A 21,406-nucleotide genomic window follows, 5' to 3' on the forward strand; every position below is an offset into this window, starting at 1 on the left:
AAAATCCGATGTATCAAAAAAGGTACTGAAATACAATTCCTTCTATCGGTAATTCGGCAATATCTTTTGCGTAATGGTAGACTAATGCAATAGGTTTTGTTGAGATGCTCGGCATTTTCTCAAGTTTATTCAGTTTAAATAGAGTTTGATATCGCTGTCGGGAAATATGTAGGTATATACATGTACATGTATAAATATGATTCATTTCGAAAAAATAAATTGTGTTCTTTTTTTGTTTTAGTGCATTATCTTGTGTTTAATTGTTTACAATTTCTATTTACTAACCATATTTGAGTGTTAAGCTTCGAATTATAAGCAATTTTATGTTGTACACAAATCTTAAAAACTAAAGATTAAAAAGTAAAAAAAAATTGTCAATATTTATTAAGAAAATTTTCAAAGTCTGTTCTTCCAGAAACCAACTTTAACAACTTATTGTATTGTTAACTTAACCTTTTTTAGCTCACATGAGCCAAAGGCTCAAGTGAGCTTTCCTGATCACAATTTGTCCGTTGTCTGTCGTCGTCGTTGTTGTAAATTTTTCACATTTTCATGTTCTTCTCAAGAACCACTGAGCAGATTTCAACCAAATTTGCCACAAAGCACCACTAGGTGAAGGGGATTCAAATTTGTTCAAATGAAGTGCCACGCCCTCTTTAAAGGGGAGATAATTGAGAATTATTGAAAATTTGTTGGTATTTTTCAAAAATCTTGCTCTCAAAAACTATTCGGCTTGAAAAGCTTAAACGTGTGTGGAGGCATCATTAGGTAGTGTAGATTCAAGTTTGTTCAAATCATAGTTCCCAGGTGTAGGGTGGGGCCACAATTGGGGGATCAAGTTTTACATAGGAATATATAGAGAAAATCTTTAAAAATCTTCTTCTCAAAAACTATTAGGCCAGGAAAGCTCAAATTAAAATGGAAGCATCCTCAGGTAGTGTAGATTCAAGTTTGTTCAAATCATAGTTCCCGGGGGTAGGGTGGGGCCACAATTGGGGGATCAAGTTTTACATAGGAATATATAGAGAAAATCTTTAAAAATCTTCTTCTCAAAAACTATGAGGCCAGGAAAGCTCAAATTAAAATGGAAGCATCCTCAGGTAGTGTAGCTTCAAGTTTGTTCAAATCATGGTCCCTGGGGGTAGGGTGGGGCCACAATTGGGTGATCAAGTTTTACATAGGAATATATAGAGAAAATCTTTAAAAATCTTCTTCTCAAAAACTATTAGGCCGGAAAGCTCAAATTAAAATGGAAGCATCCTCAGGTAGTGTAGATTCAAGTTTGTTCAAATCATAGTTCCCGGGGGTAGGGTGGGGCCACAATTGGGGGATCAAGTTTTACATAGGAATATATAGAGAAAATCTTTAAAAATCTTCTTCTCAAAAACTATTAGGCCAGGAAAGCTCAAATTAAAATGGAAGCATCCTCAGGTAGTGTAGATTCAAGTTTGTTCAAATCATAGTTCCCGGGGGTAGGGTGGGGCCACAATTGGGGGATCAAGTTTTAAATAGGAATATATAGAGAAAATCTTTAAAAATCTTCTTCTCAAAAACTATTAGGCCAGGAAAGCTCAAATTAAAATGGAAGCATCCTCAAGTAGTGTAGATTCAAGTTTGTTCAAATCATGGTCCCTGGGGGTAGGGTGGGGCCACAATTGGGGGATCAAGTGTTACATAGGTATATATAGAGAAAATCTTTAAAAATCTTCTTCTCAAAAACTATTAGGCCGGAAAGCTCAAATTAAAATGGAAGCATCCTCAGGTAGTGTAGATTCAAGTTTGTTCAAATCATAGTTCCCAGGTGTAGGGTGGGGCCACAATTGGGGGATCAAGTTTTACATAGGAATATATAGAGAAAATCTTTAAAAATCTTCTTCTCAAAAACTATTAGGCCAGGAAAGCTCAAATTAAAATGGAAGCATCCTCAGGTAGTGTAGATTCAAGTTTGTTCAAATCATAGTTCCCGGGGGTAGGGTGGGGCCACAATTGGGGGATCAAGTTTTACATAGGAATATATAGAGAAAATCTTTAAAAATCTTCTTCTCAAAAACTATTAGGCCAGGAAAGCTCAAATTAAAATGGAAGCATTCTCAGGTAGTGTAGATTCAAGTTTGTTCAAATCATGGTCCCTGGGGGTAGGGTGGGGCCACAATTGGGGGATCAAGTGTTACATAGGTATATATAGAGAAAATCTTTAAAATCTTCTTCTCAAAAACTATTAGGCCGGAAAGCTCAAATTAAAATGGAAGCATCCTCAGGTAGTGTAGATTCAAATTTGTTCAAATCATAGTTCCCAGGTGTAGGGTGGGGCCACAATTGGGGGATCAAGTTTTACATAGGAATATATAGAGAAAATCTTTAAAAATCTTCTTCTCAAAAACTATTAGGCCAGGAAAACTCAAATTTGAGTGGAAGCATCCTCAGGTAGTGTAGATTCAAGTTTGTTCAAATCATGGTCCCCGGGGGTAGGGTGGGGCCACAAATGGGGGATCAAGTTTTATATAGGAATTTATAGAGAGAATCTTTTTAAAATCTTCTTCTCAAAACTATTTGGCCAAGAAAGCTCAGATTGGCATGTAACCATCCTTAGGAAGTGTAGATTCAAGTTTGTTCAAATCATGGTCCCTGGAGGTAGGGCGGGGTCACAATAGGGGATGAATTTTTATAGATAGAGAAATTTTTTAAAAGTCTTCTTCTCAAAACTTTTAGGCCAGGAAAGCCCAAATTTGAGTGGAAGCATCCCCAGATCATATAGATTCAAGTTTGCTTAATAAATAATAGTCCAGGGGTAGGGTGAGGCCACAATGGGGGATGAATTTTTACTTAGGAATATATAGAGAAAATCTTTAAAAATCTTCTTTTTAAAGACTATTTGGCCAGAAAAGGTTTAAACTTGTGTAGAGGCATCCTTGGGTAGTGTAAAATCAAGTTTGCAAATTCACAGTCCCTAGTGGTAGGGCGGGACCGTGATGGCGGTTTGAATTTTTACATAGGAATATATAGAGAAAATCTTTTAAAGTATTCTGGGAAAGTTTTCGGTTCAAAACTCAGTACTTAGTGTGAAAGCACAGGTTATGCAGATTTAAGTTTGATGAAACCATGATTCCCTAGAGAAAAGTGGGGCCATGAAATGGGGGGGGGGGGGGAGGGAGGTTATATAGGAATAGAGAAAAATCTTCTTACAGGTACAACAACAAAAGGGGCTTGGTATTTACCAAAAAAAGATGAGGTGGATAAAAATTGGCAGATTTTCAATTTTTATTAGCAAGATCTACTGTACTCAGTTGTCAAGATATTTTGATACTGTAATGCTAATTTGATCAGAATTAAGGCAATTGTTGCTCAGGTGAGCGATGTGGCCCCTGGGCCTTTTGTTTCAATATCAGCTGTCTTGTCAACATCTGGTCTTGTGTGTTTAGTTTTTAGCTCACCTGAGCTGAAAGCTCAAGTGAGCTATTCTGATCACATTTTGTCTGTCGTCCGTCTGTCTGTCTGTCCGTCTGTCCGTCCGTCTGTCTGTAAACTTTTCACATTTTCAACATCTTCTCAAGAACCACTGGGCCAATTTCAACCAAACTTGGCACAAGGCATCCTTAGCCTAAGGGGATTTAAAGTTGTGAAAATTAAGGACCACGCCCTTTTGCAAAGAGAGATAATTAGGAATTTATGAAAATTTTCGAGAAATTTTCAAAAATCTTCTTCTCATGAACCATAAGACCAGGAAAGCTGAAACTTGTGTGGAAGCATCCTCAGGTAGTGTAGATTCTAATTTGTGAAATTCATGACCCCCGGGGGTAGGGTGGGGCCACAATTGGGGGTCGAAATTTAACATAGGAATATATAGAGTAAATCTTTAAAAATCTCCTTCTCATGAACCATAAGACCAGGAAAGCTGAAACTTGTGTGGAAGCATCCTCAGGTAGTGTAGATTCATAGTTGTGAAAATCATAACCCCCGAGGGTAGGCTGGGGCCTTATTGGTTGGTTGAAGTTATACATGGGAATATATAGAGTAAATCTTTAAAAATCTTTTTCTCAGAAACTAATTAGCCAGCAAAGCTGAAACTTGACTGGAAGCTCCTCAGGTTGTGTAGATTCAAAGTTGTGAAAATCATGACCCCCGGGGGTAGGGTGGGGCCACAATGGGGGGTCGAAGTTTTACATTGGAATATATAGAGTAAATCTTCCAAAATCTTCTTCTCAGAAACTAATCAGCCAGGAAAGCTGAAACTTGTGTGAAAGCATCCTCAGGTAGTGTAGATACAAAGTTGTGAAAATCATGATCCCCGGGGGTAGGGTGGGCCACAACGGGAAATCGAAGTTTTACATAGGAATATATAGAGTAAATCTTAAAAAATCTTTTTCTCAGAAACGAATCAGCCAGGAAAGCTGAAACTTGTGTGGAAGCAATCTCTGGTAGTGTAAATTCAAAGTTGTGAAAATCATGATCCCCGGGGGTAGGGTGGGGCCACAATGGGTGGTCGAAGTTTTACATATGAATATATAGAGTAAATCTTTACAAATCTTCTTCTCAGAAACTAATCAGCCAGAAAAGCTGAAACTTGTGTGGAAGCATCCTCAGGTAGTGTAGATTCATAGTTGTGAAAATCATGATCCCCAGGAGTAGGGTGGGGCCACAATGGGGTGTCGAAGTTTAACATAGGTATATATAGAGTAAATCTTTAAAAATCTTTTTCTCAGAAACTAATCAGCCAGGTAAGCTGAAAATTATGTGGAAGCGTCCTCAGGTAGTGTAAATTCAAAGTTGTGAAAATCATGATCCTCGGGGGTAGGGTGGGGCCACAATGGGGGATCAAAGTTTAACAAAGGTATATATATGGTAAATCTTTAAAAATCTTCTTCTCAGAAACTTATCAGCCAGATGATTCTTTATAATTGTTAAGACTTTGGCCCAAGGACAATTCTTTGGCCTCACACGAAGGTTCAGAGTTTGATGTACGTTTATATCCCATATATAAACAATTGTTAAGGATCTTTTTGAGAACTGCAATACTCAACATATGATATGACTATAAAATCATCCTGTTAGAAAAGGGACTAATGATTATAAACATAAGAATATCCAGGATCTACATGTATTATTGTACATTGTCCAGATAGTTTGTATTATGACTCCATTAATCTGATTTTATCATACCTATTGTTCCTCAGGTGAGCGATGTGGCCCATGGGCCTCTTGTTACACTTCTAACAGTTTTTCGTAAATTTTCGATAATGTCCTCCACAACTTGAGTTGTCATGCAGATATTCTGAGCTGATTGGAAAGACTTGTTAGATCCCTGAGTATTCAGTTGCCGTTTGATATTACCAACTTGTAATTCAACACAGTTGTCATTAGGAATGTTATTTTGGATACCACCTTTCAAATTCACGTCATATTCCATTTGTATTCCGCACTTTCGGCTGGAGATAAAACAGCGTCGACATAAGCAATCATTTTCCACAGCCAGACAGTTTACTTAGTATGGTGAAGGGATGAGGCATATAACCATTCAAAGTACGCATTCCTAACAATCCTGTCGCCATCTCCCATTTTGTAGGAATCAATGGTATCTCTAAGAAGCAATGACATCTGAAGGAAAGAGTGCAGAGGATTAACTTTCAACTTGCATGTTTCAGAATCTGAGAAGACAAAAGTATGTTTCTTTTGCAGATGCTTTTTGAACCAAGCTGCTCTAGAGTATGTTTTTCCACAGACAGCACAAGCATAGCCTGTCTCCGACATCATTGAATTCAGAACTGACTCATCTCTGTCTAGTTTAGAAATTTTATCATGGAGAAAGTTCAAGCTTGAAAAATTGTTCAGTTGTAAACTATCCATAACTACGTCTACTTGTTTCAATAACCAGTTGGCAATTTGCTCGTTACTAAGCAAGAAAAATGGAGGCAAATCTTTTGGCACAGATGAAAGGGCTTCCATGTTCATGTTGTCTAGAAAAGTCCCCACTATGTATGCATCTGTAACATCATCAACAAATTGTTGATGGGACCTATTAAATTATAATTGTAAGGCATAAGTACTTTTACATAAAGGCATCACTGATACAGTACATGTATCATTTTAAATATTGATACTCAATTATTCAGTGACACAATGTACATGTACCTAAAGTTTGACGTCACATCTTCAGGTCCTGTAACATTCCGTCTATTGATCAGGTTCCTCAGATGGTACAGGCTGCCTTTGTCTGAAGAACTTTTCTCGGTGTAGAACTGTTGATAAATTCCCTGTAGAAATGAAACTTGTCACACATATTTTTAACGTACTATTAAAATGTATACTGTGGTACATTTAATACATCATCATTTTTATTTTTTTCACAGAAAATAATTTAACAGAATTTATTGTCTTTTCATTATGTGCTTCAGGATAGAAGATTTTAACACACTTAGCCTTGCATTCATTAACAAGCATTAATCAGATTTATAAAATAGAAATAATTACAGATAATACAGCACGATAATATCCATGTCGTCAAGTGGAATGGATCGGGAACATCATTCTTCATATAAGAAACAATCTGGGAATCAACTCTGGAAATTATGTAAAGAACAAATCAATGCATGCATAATACTTTAACTTGAAAAATAAAAACAAAAAAACCCACAAAATCAGTAACTGTAAAAGGCATCTGTTTGAATATATATAAAATTCTAAATTAGTTTACGTGTGCTGGAATAATCATTTTGTTAACAACATAACTATTTTAAAATCTTTACACAAAAATTGTGTGAAGTGGTAATTTGATATCAGATATAATAAAAATGATTATAAACTTTTTCAATATGATATGACTGAGATATTCAAGCAGATACCAGTAATAAAAACAATAAAAGATAAAATCAAGAAACAGAACAAAATGAACATCTCTTCCACTTACGATAAGAAAATTCATTTCCCTGTGAAGACCCTCTGGACGGTGAATTAGGCCTACAAGTTTGTCAACATCACACTTGTTCAGTTGCATGTTCTGCTGTGCTGTAATTGTAGCCCTTTCGTTTGTCAGTACATCCCCACCAAAAACAACCCTTTCAATAACTCTTTTGTCCGTTTGTCTGGCATGTGGAACTGAAAGTTCATAAATACGCTGCATGATTGAAATCATGCCACTAGCACTATTTTCACTAGCTTCAATCAGCTCACAATTCAAAAAAACAGACTGGTCTTAGTTAGTTCAATAAACTTGTGTGCAATATAAGGAGGAACGACACTTTTCACAGGTTTTAAAAAGTCAACATATTTTAGAAGAATGTGGGAGATGTGATGTTTTATATTCTCCTTCAGTGATTCCTGCTGACATTTGTCTGGGATCCAGCATGCTTTTGGCAGGGTTGAGATATTTTTCTCGTGCCTGAGCTTTAAATTAAAAAAAAGAAAAGAATATTCAAATGTAAAATAATCTAAAATACATGCAAATTGAATATGCATCAAGCATATTTAAAATGTTGAAAGTACATGTACTTGACTCAAACATAAACACACCTCTGAGACATCCATATCTTTCACAGTTATGTTTTTTAGTTTCATCATGACCAAAAACCAATGAAGACTTTTTCTTTGGGCATCTGATGTCATTTTAGATGGTGTTATGGTAACATCAATGTTGTCTCCTAACATTTTTATTGATGGTAGATTCTTTTCAGAATGAATGGAAGTCTTTAACACGGACTCATCTGTAATTATAACACAGTTAATACAATGAATGAAAACACATGAACATTGTATTGAAACAAATTAATTCAATCAGAGTTTCAGTTGGAATTTTCCACGTACAATAACATCTAAATATTGTCTCTCATTGACACAATCCTATTGTTGCGTTTATCAGGGTTTTTGCTGTGTGTGTGGTTTTTTTTTTTATTATATGAGTAGAATTATATGATACTTAATACAATTTACCGGTATACATCACTTACCATCAATAGAATTCCTTGAGTCCAGTGTTGAACTGTCAAATTTTTCCTGATTTTCAACTTTACCAGAAGCACACACTTTCTTGTCTGATGCAACAGTACCCAGAGCTAAAATGATACAATTTTTAATCCTCATTTAAAAAATAATTATTTATAAGAATCAGTTTGATTAGAAAAATTTAAATTTGGAAAACACACACACCATCAAGGCAAGAGGAAGATTCCATTTCCAGGGGCTGTGGACTGAGAGCCAATTCTTCACATCTTTGGACACATGCCGCACTTGATGTACCAATACTCACAACTGAAAAACAGTTAATTCAAAGTAGATTTTTAAAAAAATCGGTTAATCATTGATATAGCTGTGCTGAAAGTAAGAATTAACCTAAATGAGGAAAACTCGTACTTTTAAAGAAAAATTTAAATTTGGAAAACACACACACCATCAAGGCAACAGGAAGATTTCATTTCCAGGGGCTGTGGACTGAGAGCCAATTCTTCACATCTTTGGACACATGCCGCACTTGATGTACCAATACTCACAACTGAAAAACAGTTAATTCAAAGTAGATTTTTAAAAAAATCGGTTAATCATTGATATAGCTGTGCTGAAAGTAAGAATTAACCTAAATGAGGAAAACTCGTACTTTTAAAGAAAAATTTAAATTTGGAAAACACACACACCATCAAGGCAACAGGAAGATTTCATTTCCAGGGGCTGTGGACTGAGAGCCAATTCTTCACATCTTTGGACACATGCCGCACTTGATGTACCAATACTCACAACTGAAAAACAGTTAATTCAAAGTAGATTTTTAAAAAATTTACTTTGTACAGAGAAAACAGAACTCACCTTCAAGGCAAGAGGAAGATTCCATTTCCAGGGGCGGTAGACTGATAGCTGATTTCTCACACTGTTGGCCATATGCAGTAACAGTGGATTTTATTTTTTCCTTTTGCTCTGCAACAAGATCCCTCTTCTTCCTAAGGACACTTCTTGGGGACACACATATACCCATGTCATGCATCAGTTGTAATCCGTGCAATGTCAAAATGACATATATTTTTTTATTTACATATTATTAGAGAATCTATTCTTGGTTATCCTGCAAGTACATTTAGTATATACCCTAATATATTTGTAGCTTAATGTTTCACTGGAAGTTTCAACTCAATTATCCAGTGAGATTGTCTTTACTATAGACACATTTATAGTTTGACAATACTCTAAGAATAGAGTAAAATATTTCTCAAAATGTAAAAAAATATATATTAAAAAAACCTACACACAACAAGTGGTTAATTTCTCACCTCTTTTGTCAATCCACATCTGTCTAATGAGAGACCCACAATGTACTGAAGTTGACATAATCTTTGGCTGTGTCCATATAGAAGTACTGATGCTGCAGTTGTAATGAAGTGTTTCTTTTTCACTATACAGTTGAGAATATCAAATAGATATGGTGCTCTGTCTTTTAAAACACTGGATAGTTTATGTGAATCAAAGTGAAGAAGATTCTTATTTTCTGTAGCCAGTATTGTGTTCCTTTTCTTTGACAATTCACACATTTCACTTTTTATCTGATTTTTAATAACACTTAGCATATCGTCTTTGACATTTTGGTATTTTGATAATGCTCTCATAGATGCCTGATTGTTGTTGAGGATCTGTTTAACCAGTGTCTTCCATTTTGTGTCGTGTACTATTCTGACTCGCTCTATACCCTTATACTTTACGATAACCTAAAATGAAAATACAATTGTTTTATCACAAAGCAAAGTATTTTCATCTTTCATGAATCAGGACCATTGCATACTGCATATAAACCATTAAGTTACACCACCTGCCAAAGACCTAATCTCACCAAGTACCAGTTTTCACCACCTCTATAATATTAAATAATAATAGGTGTAAATTTGTGACATAACATTGTACTGGTGAGATATCATACTTCAATGGCAAGATTTGGTCTTTCGCCAGTAGTATTTGATTTTTTTGTTATTAAATATCATGTTCATATTCTTTTATGTATGTATTTCATTAATTTACTATAGTAATAAAGTTCATGTAATGTGCATGTATACGTTTAAAAAAAACTAAAATATTATTTACCTTGACTTCAAAATCGTTGTCAGCCACTCTGGTTTGGGTTGACTTTTCTTGATGTGAAAGTGTACACGTGAGAGCTGTGGAAACCTCTGATTTCACTGGGGAACATGTACTACTAGTACTATAAACTAGTTCCTTCCTCGACTTTCCATGTTTTAACGGAGTTTTCGTTAGAGGGCGCTTTGGCTTGTGTTGAGATGGTGGGGTATCAACAGACCTGCCTCGTTTACCGAAAAACCTGGCAAAGACTTGAGCTCACCGATTAGCTGGCTTTTTTCGACGTTTAACTTCTCAACTCGTGTGCGCAGGTCGAGATCTATTTTGTTTAATTTGTTGATTTTGTTAAAACAAAAACAACATAATATACCTGGACTCGTTAAACATAAATAGTTCAACGGTGTTTCCAGAGATTTCAACGACTCTATTTTTCTGTACGACTTCTTGTCTGTTATAAATCCATAACACAACCTGCATACCATGGCCGAAGCCATGCTTCTTTACTAAAGATATCTTCTTTACAGAAGAGTTCCACACAGATATAACACTGATGTTGATTGGCTGTTTTAAACTAATGAATATTTATGCGAAACGAGCGTCTTTGGAGCATTGCCCCCACGGGTTGAAAGCAGTGTAACGGATAGAAAACCCGTGGGTTCCGACGATGACCACAACCATGATCTATACAATGGAAATGATAATGATGGATTTGCCTTGAGACAAATAATTGTGCAACGCTTTTAAATATCATTTGTCAAAATGAGACTATCAGATGGCAAGATAAATAATGTACATCTCTACATATACATTGTGATTTTAAAGTACATGTATTTGAAAAGAACTTAAAAATCTTTTATCAATTTCTATTTGTGATCTGAATAGAAAAAAATGACAAATGTAAAGAACAGTGAAAACTTTTAATAATGGTCAGTTTGTCAACAATAACATTTTTAAAAACAATTTTGGTTTTTCAACAATGTCATTTTTTGAAACAATATTTCAACAATAACATTTTTAAAACAATAAGTATATAAGTGCTCTTGCTGCCAGATATTAACAATATCACAAAAATGTCTGTAATTAGAATATCTATGAACAAGTGAGCTAATAAGAATACCTTCATGGAAGAAGTTTTTATAAAACAAATTGTCTGATGAATGCCTAACTAGATTTGGTCAAAACCAGAAGTACATTGTAGAGGAAGAAAACAAAATGAAAGCATGTCAACCCACCGGAAGCATATTGGTGGATCTGAGCAATTTTCTCAGCTTGTTATAGTTAATTTCATAAATAAAATTAACTTTTTTGATGCAATAAAGATAAATTTATAGAACACATCATCAATTGCATTGGAAATTACCCTTTCTTGATTAAAATAGTAATACAGAACGTAAATAGTCACATGTCATACTTACTCACATTGAATTTAGCTAGGTTCGATTATTATTTTAGTCCAGTTAATATAATAATTTTGCCTGACAAAATAAATATCATATTAAGCGGGGTCCACTGTATCCCTATGTTATTGCATCAAATTCTTTAAACTCACATAAAATTTGTAAGGATTAAACTACATGTATTAACTAAATTTTATAACAGGTGAAAGTGAATATGGCGAGGGAGACTGAGTTGACTCATGAAATTTCGTAGCTATGACTTCCAGAGCGGTTGTTGTTCTCCTCTGTATCTCTATAAGCTCGCTCTGCTGTTGAACAATTTTCTCCAGCAATGAAATCTTCTTCTTTCTGTAGTCCTCCGCAGTTTTGTTTTTTTCTCTTTTCCCATCAAGAAATTCTCTTCTAAGGTTGTATGATTCATCACCTGAAATAAGTAAATAGCATTCCTTTAATGGGTTTCTTCTTTAAAAGAATCCCTCATAAACAAAGTATTTTGGGTATAAAGGAATAACCTTGACTGCCAGTCTGTATGCCTGTCTTTCTGACCATGCAAATAGAGCCAAGCTTTGGTATTATACACCAAATACAAAAGATCATTAGACACTCATACTTGACACAAAAATTGCTTATGATTTCAGGGTTTGTCAATACATTATACATGTATATTTATTAGAGAATAATCCTATATAGAAAAACACTCAACATCATTTTTATCCAGTTCCTCAGAAAATTATTGACAGTCATTAAATTTTCACAAATGTCCGTCAGAGAGTTTTCCCCATATCTTTATTGATTTGGATTTTGGTTAGAAAATTGAATTATTATAAGGTAATGATACCATCGTGACAATATGGTCTCTTCCGAATATTCTGCTTTCTTGAAGATGGGCATATTTGTCCAGGGTTCACATCCGGCATTGAATTGGCAAAGACCACTGTAAAAGAAAAAAAAAGGTATTTCTTACAGTAAGATCCTCACTAAGAATAAGAATCAATAGAATTTACTAAATTAACATTAACGATTGAGTAATTGTTTAACAAGTTAACTTTAACATGAGTGTTTCATCAGTAAAAGTTAACATAACTTTCTGTTGTCTGCTGAGAGAAAGAGAATACCTGTCTCAAACTGTTCTTCCTGCTGGACATCCTCACCACAAGCAGTTTCTGAAATAGGAATAATATTTATGAGAACTGCATGTTTAATTGATAAATTAAAGGAGACTTACTTGTAAGGCGAACTTTGATTGAAATTCTCCGAGGCATTCAGGAACGTGGGGGCAGGTGAGATATGCTTGCTAGTTCCCAGATCAGTATTTAAAGAATCATGTGATCAATCGAAAACTGAAAAATAATTTGAATAAATTGCAAATTAATAATAAAAATTATATAAGGGTGGGACAGGGTCGGGCACCTGCCCCGACGTTCCTGATTGCCTCGAAGAATTTCAATCAAAGTTCGCCTTACAAGTAAGTCTCCTTTAATTTATCAATTCTCCTTCGGCATCCAGTCACGTGGTGTCATGTGAGACTTTAAAGTCGATTGATACATGCTTAAGGATAATGTAAAAACGTACTTCCAAAACAATTACAATATTTATTTGTACAATGTGACTATTTCTTCGTTTTTGACAAAATTCCTGAAGAAAAACAAACATCATTTTCAATGTTTTTGTCATAATATTTCGCAAAAGTCTGAGCAGATGTCCAACCAACACTGTCCATGATCGTAGTAATCGGAACACCTGATGATTTCGCCGCACTCGAAGATGCCGCCCGAGTGCTGTGCGCCTTATAAATAACAGTATCTATCTTGGCGTTCTGTAAACACAACTTAAGCCACCTAGCTAAAGTATCAGTAGATACCGCTTTATACGGCTTTTGAGTTGAAATTAACAATTGCGAAACATTCTTTCTAAACACCTTTGTTTTATCTAAGTAATCTAAAATACAAGAAATAACACAAATACAAGGATTATCTACATAATGCTTAAATTGAAGATATTTCAAATGAAAACCTGGTCTGCTCTGTTTCATTAATTCCTTAACATCAAAAATTATTACAGAAGAATTCTTATTGACAGTCATAAACTCAATGTTTAACGCTTTCAACGTCTGCAGTCTTTGTCCTGAAACTAAGGCCAATAGCATGACCAATTTCATTGATAAACTTAATAATGACATGTGTCGGTTTTTGCCTAAACTAACTAAATAATCTAACACTTGTCTAACATCCCATGTACTGGAATAACGTGGGAAACTGGGATTGATGTTAAACACTCCTCTCATAAATCTTTTGACTAACGAATGTTCCCCTAAATTCGAGTCATCATCTAAACAGACAAAGGAAGATAAAGCACCCCTTGCTGTATTTAACGCACTATAACTAAGTCCTGATTTATGAAGTGAAGTTAAATATTCAATTACCAAGTTCACCGAAACTTTATCAGATCGATCAACTTTCCCATCTATGAACTGAAACCATTTGTTTATATAAATGCCATACTGTTTATGAGTAGACCTTCGCCAGGACTTCATAATGATTGAAACTGATTCCTCTGATAAACCGCGTCCCTCGTATAATTGCCGGACACATGACAAGCGAGGAGGTGGAGTTGTTGTGAAGCGAGTGAATCGCAGACAGCCGATTCGGTAACTTCAATGTCTTTGTGCTGTTCGGAATCTTTATGGGCGGAGCTACACACATCCTCATTAGCACCGGAAACCATAACTGTGTTTCCCAATACGGAACAATTAAAATTCCTTCGGCCCTGTCTTGCTTTATTAAAAAATAATCTTTTACACAATGCATCAAATATTTTTGAATTCAACATCCATTCTGTGTCGTCTCTAATTTTCCGACTCTCCCAAATTTTTCTTGTAATATCATTACATTTTGAAGATCTTGTTGACCCGAAATGATTGATACAAGCAACAGCAGTTGAATTGTCAATATGAATCTTTATATGTTTTTCACAAAGAATTGATAAAAAACTCTTCAGTCCTAAAAAAACTGCGTACAATTCTAAATAATTAATATTCGGGGCATAAGCAACCTCTGATTCTGTCCAATTACCCCCAGTTTTAGAATCACGTAATACTGTGCCCCATCCGGATAACGATGCATCCGTGAAAAACTCAATTTGAGGATTAATACGTCTTATCGGAGCACAAGTGTTCAACACAGTGTCATAAAACCACATCATATCATAATAAGCTCTCTCTGATAATTTCATAGGAGAATCAAAATTTCCAAAACTCTTTGACAATGCTTCAATCTTCTCAATTTCAATCGTTTTAGAAAACAACATTCCGTAAGGAATTGCCACTGAATAAGCAGTTAATAATCCCAAGAGTTCTGAAATATTGCGAATTGTGTACGAATTTTGTTGAATAAACTTAATCTTTTGCCGCAAGGTAGCTATCCTCTAATCAGTCAGACTTATTGTCAGTTCAACAGAATTAATTTCAAATCCTAAAAATGCAAATGACTGCGTAGGTTTAAAAATTGACTTCTCTTCATGTATGATAAATCCCAATTTTTTCAAAAGATCACAAGAGTAGAACACATTGTTTGCACATTCTTTAAACGTTGCACCCTGTAAATACACATCATCAATGTAAACTACAGAGATAAATCCTTTTGATCTTAACGAAGCAAATACTGGCTTTAACAATTTTGTAAAAACTCTTGGTGCCGAACTTAGTCCCACTGCCAGACATGTGTATTCCATAACATTGCCCTTCCAAATAAATCTTCTAAAATCGTGGTGCACATTAACCGTGTAGTATGCGTCTTTCAAATCGATCTTAGCCATGTAACAATTCTGAGTCATAATATTTAAAACAGACTGAAAATGTTCCATATTGAAATGTTTGTACACAACAAATTCATTGAGATGTTTAAGATTTAAAATAAGTCTAAAGGATCCGTCGGATTTTGGTACCGTGAAAACCGTAAATATAAATTCATCATCACAATGGTTAGCTTTGCGAATTATGCCCTTCTTCTCGAAGGAAAGAATGAGATCTTCAATTATTTCTGAATCACTCTTACAAGCAACTGTGGGTCTAGCCCTTGTCTGATATGGAATTTCACTAAATTCAATTTTATATCCTCTAACAATATCAAGAATATAAGTATCTAATGTCAATTCTTGCCAGTATTTTATATACTTTGATATACGACCAGCAATGTGTGCACTGAACTGCGAGTCTAGAACTTCTTTGCTTTGTAAGGGGTCCGCACACTGCTGCCCTTGTTCCATACGGATGACTGGGTGTTGTCTCGGGTTTGTTTCCCCCACCCCGTCTTTCCCTTCTTGGATCCATTTGTCCAAGAAGGCCTCCTAAAAAAGGCTTTGTTGACGATTGATATTTGTCAACTTTCTTTCCAACTTTGTTGGCTTCCTGAATCAATTTTAGTTGATCGGCAATGTTATCTCCAAAAAGCATTTCCGTCACCGGAACCTGGTTAGAACACAAGGATCTACAATCCGTGTGCAAATCAGGCTTGATGTTGTTCCTTCGATATTCATTCATGTCATCATTAGCCATAGAAAGGACAACCACGGTATCCATAAGACTTTCGATTAGCGGTGAAATTTCCTCATTTTCGCCTTTTGGATCCTTTTCAACCAGTTTTTCCAGAACATACGCAACCGGTCCAAAAGCCCGGAGAAGAGAGGATTGTGTTTTCTGAAATTCAATATCCTTTGATCTCGTAGTTGTTGAAATCTTTCTCCAAATTTCGGGATTAACCCTCGGAGTAGAGAGGTAATCACAGTTTTTGGGGCGAGGATTCTTCTCCAATAGATCAGTTCTTCTATTTTCATCATCCTTTTTTGTTTGCCGATCGCGAACAATAGATTTCAGAATTTTAGATAGTTCTGAATTAATACACGGCCCCGTCTTTTCGGAAGAAGTGAATTTGTCTGAAAGTTTAGACAAAATTGAAATATTACCGTCTGGCTTAGCTTCCTCTCTTTCTTGCGAAGAGTTTCTTTCTACAGAGAGATTATCTATCTCTCTATCATCGTTAGATGATTTTCTTTTCTTGGTAGCGGGCTCCTCACAAAAAGTGTCAATCCGCGCATTTGTGGATTTGATTTCCTCAATCACCAAAGACTGAAATTCTTGAAACTGTCTTTGTTGTGATTCGACCAGAAACTTTATCGAATCGCTTAATGACTCCGGAACAGATTGCTGTTCCTTTATCGGAGTACTTGTTTTTTGAGGACTTCCGAGATTACTCGGGGCATTTGCCACCTCAGTAGATATATCCAAATGTTCGTCAACTTCCAATTCTTTAGCAAGTCTTTGCAATAACGAATCAGTCATATTTCACAGCGTAAAATTCCGCGTAAATTAAATTTCACGATAACAATTATAACCAAAGCACGTGCGCTCGCACTGGGAATAGCAGCAAAACTGATCTGGGAACTAGCAAGCATATCTCACATGACACCACGTGACTGGATGCCGAAGGAAAATATCAACTATCAAATATGTCTTCATTATCAATATTTTTTAAAGCCATTCATCCAAAAGATGAATTGTGGCAAGTTTTGTTGAAATTAGCCAAGTTGTTAAAAATGTGCATAGTTTACCTGGAATAGAGGGTTTCATTTGCATGGTGGAGGCAGGGGATGCTTCGAACACATATGATGTTTCTACAAAAAGTTTGTTAAAATATTATGTAAAGAAAATAACTATTACTATGAAACCTGGTTCACAGGTGCATGAAAGTCAGGTCAATATATCGGGTCTCATTGGTTAGCACACTGGCATTCCAGGTATGTCAGAGTCCCTGAGGCCCTTTTAACAAAAAAAAAAAAAAACAACAACAAACAAAACAAAAGAAACAAAAAACGACAAAGACCAAAAATTTCATTCTGCTTAGAACTTTCTTATTAACTATATTAACTAGAAAATGATTTTAATCTTTTAAAAAGGTAATATGTTGAGTAATATTTATTTACACTAGCAATTTTAAACAAAACCAGTAATTTTGCATGGTTTTACAATCAACTTAAGTTTTTGGTCTTACTCATAAGCTTTTTTTAATTTAAAGGCTTTTATGAAACAGGCGCTTGAGTCTTGGTTAAAATGTGAAATTTTCACCACCTGTGACACTACATAAGCAACAAAGAATTTTTTTTCTACATTTCCTCCATCAAACGAAAATTGTGGATATAGCAAAACTTTGTAATTAATTCATGCATTACCCTTCTCCATAATCAGACTTTGTGATGGAGCTGAGGTGTCAACCCCTCCTGGCACCCCTTCCAGGACTTTGATATTGTTCCAACAATCTAGATTTAAGTAAAATTGTTAACATGTCCATTAAATTCAATATACCATGAAAAAAAATTCTTGGTTTCTTAGTTACATTTTGTACATAATAGACAAAAAAAAAGATTACAAATAAAACAATTATTATGGGAAATTACTTCATCATAATGTAAATTATAACGTTTTATAAATTTACTTCAAAATGGCAAGTTGTTTGTATTTTAATGAAGTCAATGTCAAAGGAAAGAAAAATGTTAACTCACAACTGAACTGATATATTCACTGCAAATAGTTTTCTAATTTATAACATGCCTTCTGTTCCCATGATTTTAACTCCTCAACAAGAACACTAGGGCTTCCTCCAGTGGCATGGAGCCCTCTTCTCCTCTAAGCTTCACGTTTTTTGATTTGGGAGCTCAAATCCTGCCATTTCTTCTTTACGTCGCACACCTCCCTCTCAAAATTATAACAGTTTACTGCATTTACCCTGAAAGCATTCAAATAATTCAATTTCTTTTATAAAGTTTTGATTCACTATGATACAAGGGGCTATTTATCTCCCTCTCTCTCTCATCTTATCTATCTACTATGATATATTTGAAGATGGAGTTCATGTTATATAAATTTAAAAAAATTTAATCATCTTATTATAGAGAGGCAAGTGTTGCTTATTAACTTGAAAATGTACATATATTGCACAACTTATGTGGAGTTAAAATTATGATAATTTTTTTTTTGCTTTTAAAGCATGGATGAAAAAAAATCACTAATCAAAAATAATTATCATTATTGTTTAATCACAATGTCTTAAAGTTAAATTTAAATCTTACTTATGTTACATTGTGATCAATTTTACAGTTGTAGACATGTACGTAAGCTGTACATTTAGCCTACCAAATTTTGCTCTCCAAATGATACGAAAGCATCATGCATTGGAGGAAATTTTTAAATTCGCTTCGGTGATAGCGCTGGATATATAAAGTTGAAATCTTTTTTTTGTACATTTTTGTTCTTCACAAAACAACTTGATTCAACCCAGTTTTATTAAGTCTATATAATCTATCGTGTACTCACTGTGACGTTATCTCGACCCAGCAACGATTTTTTGTTCATTGGTGATCGATGGTGTAAATTTTCCTTTTATCAGTCTGATGTTATCGGTGACACCTTGTATCAACACCTCTATCTCTTCGTTTGACCAGTTAGGTTTTCTCTTTGCTATTTTATCCATTTTTAGGTGGTCAGACGACAAAACGATATAAACACGGAAATACGTACCGCGCATGTGCATATGAAACGAAAGTAAATTGTCAAGAAAGCTTTTTGTCGTAAGTGAAATCGTAAGTGTGCACGTAGACTAAAATTGCAAGAATTATCGTACGAATATTTTTTTACTTACGAGTGCGTATGTGAAAAGCACTTTAGAATTGACTTACGAATTTCTAAAGTCTAAAACTTACGAAAAATCTTAAGAATTTTTGTGAAAAGGGCTAGCTATGAAACTCATAAAGTAAAAATATACCGCTAATCTTAATAATAATACTTTTAAAATATTAGTATTTTTATACTAAATGCATTTACTTATATAATATATGTACCTATCAAGTTCCTAAAACTTTATCTTAATAGTCACCAGACAGCATCTTTAATGTCTTTAATGGTTTCTGAAAGTTCTAATAATTCATTATGACCAACTTTTTCAGGGGATTTATTGTGACCATGGTCATCAAATAACTCATCCCTAAACATTTTTCTGAGTTCTTCTTGCCATTTTTAAGAGCACATCCTGGTCACGGCACCAAAATATAGTAAGGAAGGGAGTGCACGCTTCTGCAAACCAGTAAACAATCTGCTGATCATATGGCCGTGTCACAGATTGTCCACTAGCTATGTGCTAAAGCAATGACTGCCTTACAGGCTTCAATTCGAATCACTGGATGTGCTTTTGGCAGAGAGTGACAACAAAAGACTGATTGCAAATTAATAATTTATATAACAAAATGATACGATGATCCAAGATAAACAATGACAATATGAGATAACCACTATGGCTATAAATATGAGTTGTGAATAATAAACTAAAAAATATGAAGAATTTGAATAACATTCTCAAAATATGAATACTTTGTTAATAAACAAAAATCAGAAAATCTGAACATTCACCAGAAATATATATAAATATAAAAAACTCTAAGGAAAAAGTTGGAAAATAAATATTTTCCAGAAATATTAATAAATGTGCCTGATCCTCAAAAAGTGGAAAAATACTCAAAAAAATGTTCTAAACAAGATATCTGTGAGCCAATGCTCACTAGTGATACCCCCGCTCTGATGTGAATATGCAAAATAAGCAAAGTCGACATTTAACAGAAAGCTGGCATCCGATTGGTACAGAAATATATCCAACAATATGGCATGCCTAAACAAATAGTGTGTTAAAATTTCAAGCATCTGCGATAAACAGCTGCTGAGAAATCTTTGACGAAAATTTGTTTGAAAATTTTGGCTAAAATAAACAAAGTACTCATTTAACAGGAAGATGACGTCCGATTGGTACAAAAATATATCCCACAATATGGCATGCCTTAACAAACACTGTATAAAAATTTCAAGCATCTCCGATAAATAGCTGCTGAGAAATCTTTGACGAAAATTTGTTTGAAAATTTTGGCAAGAAATAAACAAAGTCATTATTTTACAGGATGTTGACGTCTGATAGATACAAAAATATATCCCACGATATGGCATGCCAAAACAAATAGTGTGTTAAAATTTCAAGCATCTGCGAAAACTAGCTGCTGAGAAATCTTTGACGAAAATTTGTTTGAAAATTTTGGCTAAAAATAAACGAAGTCGTCATTTAACAGGAAGTTGACGTTTGATTGGTACAAAAATACATCCCACGATATAGCATGCCTATACAAATACTGTGTAAAAATTTCAAGCATCTGCGATAAACAGTTGCTGAGAAATCTTTGACGAAAATTTGTTTGAAAATTTTGGTTAAAAAATAAGCAAAGTCGTCATTTAACAGGAAGATGACGTCCGATTGGTACAAAAATATATCCCACGATATGGCATGCCTTAACAAACACTCTGTAAAAATTTCAAGCATCTGCGATAAACAGTTGCTGAGAAATCTTTGACGAAAATTTGTTAGAAAATTTTGGTTAAAAAATAAGCAAAGTCGTCATTTAACAGGAAGTTGACGTCCGATTGATACAAAAATATATCCCACAATATGGCATGCCTAAACAAATAGTGTATTAAAATCGTACTAGACAATGGAAAATCAATAACTTTTATCGAACTGACCGATTGGATTTCCCTAACACCGATTGACCAATCAGAGCGAAGCTCACAAAACGGCTCGAAAAACAAAAGTTAAACAGGAAGTTACGCAAAATGTTTACAAATGGAGGATCAGGCAACATATGCAAGTACTTCGCGTTGTGTTTAAGTTAACTATGTTTTAATAAGATCAAAATAATGAATATACACAACTAGTCATCAAATATCAGGATGTAATGATGACTTAGGTAAGCCATTTCACCATAAATAAAACCAGTTTTCCTACACAGGTTTCCCTATTGATTACATGCATTTAGTCTGTTTAGGTGTAATGAAAAGAATGCTGTAACTTTGGATTAAAGGGCCACTAACATGCAGAATTGGTACC

At 34.7% G+C, this 21,406-nt stretch overlaps 1 protein-coding gene and 2 pseudogenes across 1 annotated transcript; all 3 read right to left on the minus strand.

Annotated features, from left to right (window-relative positions):
• Window positions 1-4,833: 4,833 nt before the first annotated feature.
• On the minus strand, window positions 4,834-10,756 carry LOC128186934 (uncharacterized; annotated as a pseudogene).
• A 127-nt stretch (window positions 10,757-10,883) lies between these two features.
• Window positions 10,884-14,162, minus strand: LOC128187510 (uncharacterized). Its single transcript, XM_052857933.1, has 4 exons — window positions 14,021-14,162; window positions 12,554-12,658; window positions 12,277-12,372; window positions 10,884-11,862 (listed from the first exon to the last, which is right to left on the minus strand). Exons 1-4 carry the CDS (start codon window positions 14,160-14,162, stop codon window positions 11,621-11,623), a joined length of 585 nt encoding a protein of 194 aa, XP_052713893.1. The 3' UTR covers window positions 10,884-11,620.
• Window positions 14,163-15,506: 1,344 nt separating this feature from the next.
• LOC128186932 (uncharacterized) lies at window positions 15,507-17,067 on the minus strand (annotated as a pseudogene).
• Between the last annotated feature and the right edge of the window lie 4,339 nt (window positions 17,068-21,406).

Source organism: Crassostrea angulata, chromosome 6 (assembly GCF_025612915.1).
Source record: "Crassostrea angulata isolate pt1a10 chromosome 6, ASM2561291v2, whole genome shotgun sequence".
In the NCBI taxonomy this organism is placed as follows: Eukaryota; Metazoa; Mollusca; class Bivalvia; order Ostreida; family Ostreidae; genus Magallana; species Magallana angulata.

Excerpts from the sequence above, each read along its gene's own strand:
- LOC128187510 (XM_052857933.1), bottom strand. The coding sequence starts at position 14,162 with ATGGTTTCCGGTGCTAATGAGGATGTGTGTAGCTCCGCCCATAAAGAT. Across the intron at positions 12,373-12,553 it reads GGAAGAACAGTTTGAGACAG|TGGTCTTTGCCAATTCAATG; the intron begins GTATTCTCTTTC and ends TTTCTTTTACAG. Across the intron at positions 11,863-12,276 it reads GAGACCATATTGTCACGATG|GTGATGAATCATACAACCTT; the intron begins GTATCATTACCT and ends TACTTATTTCAG.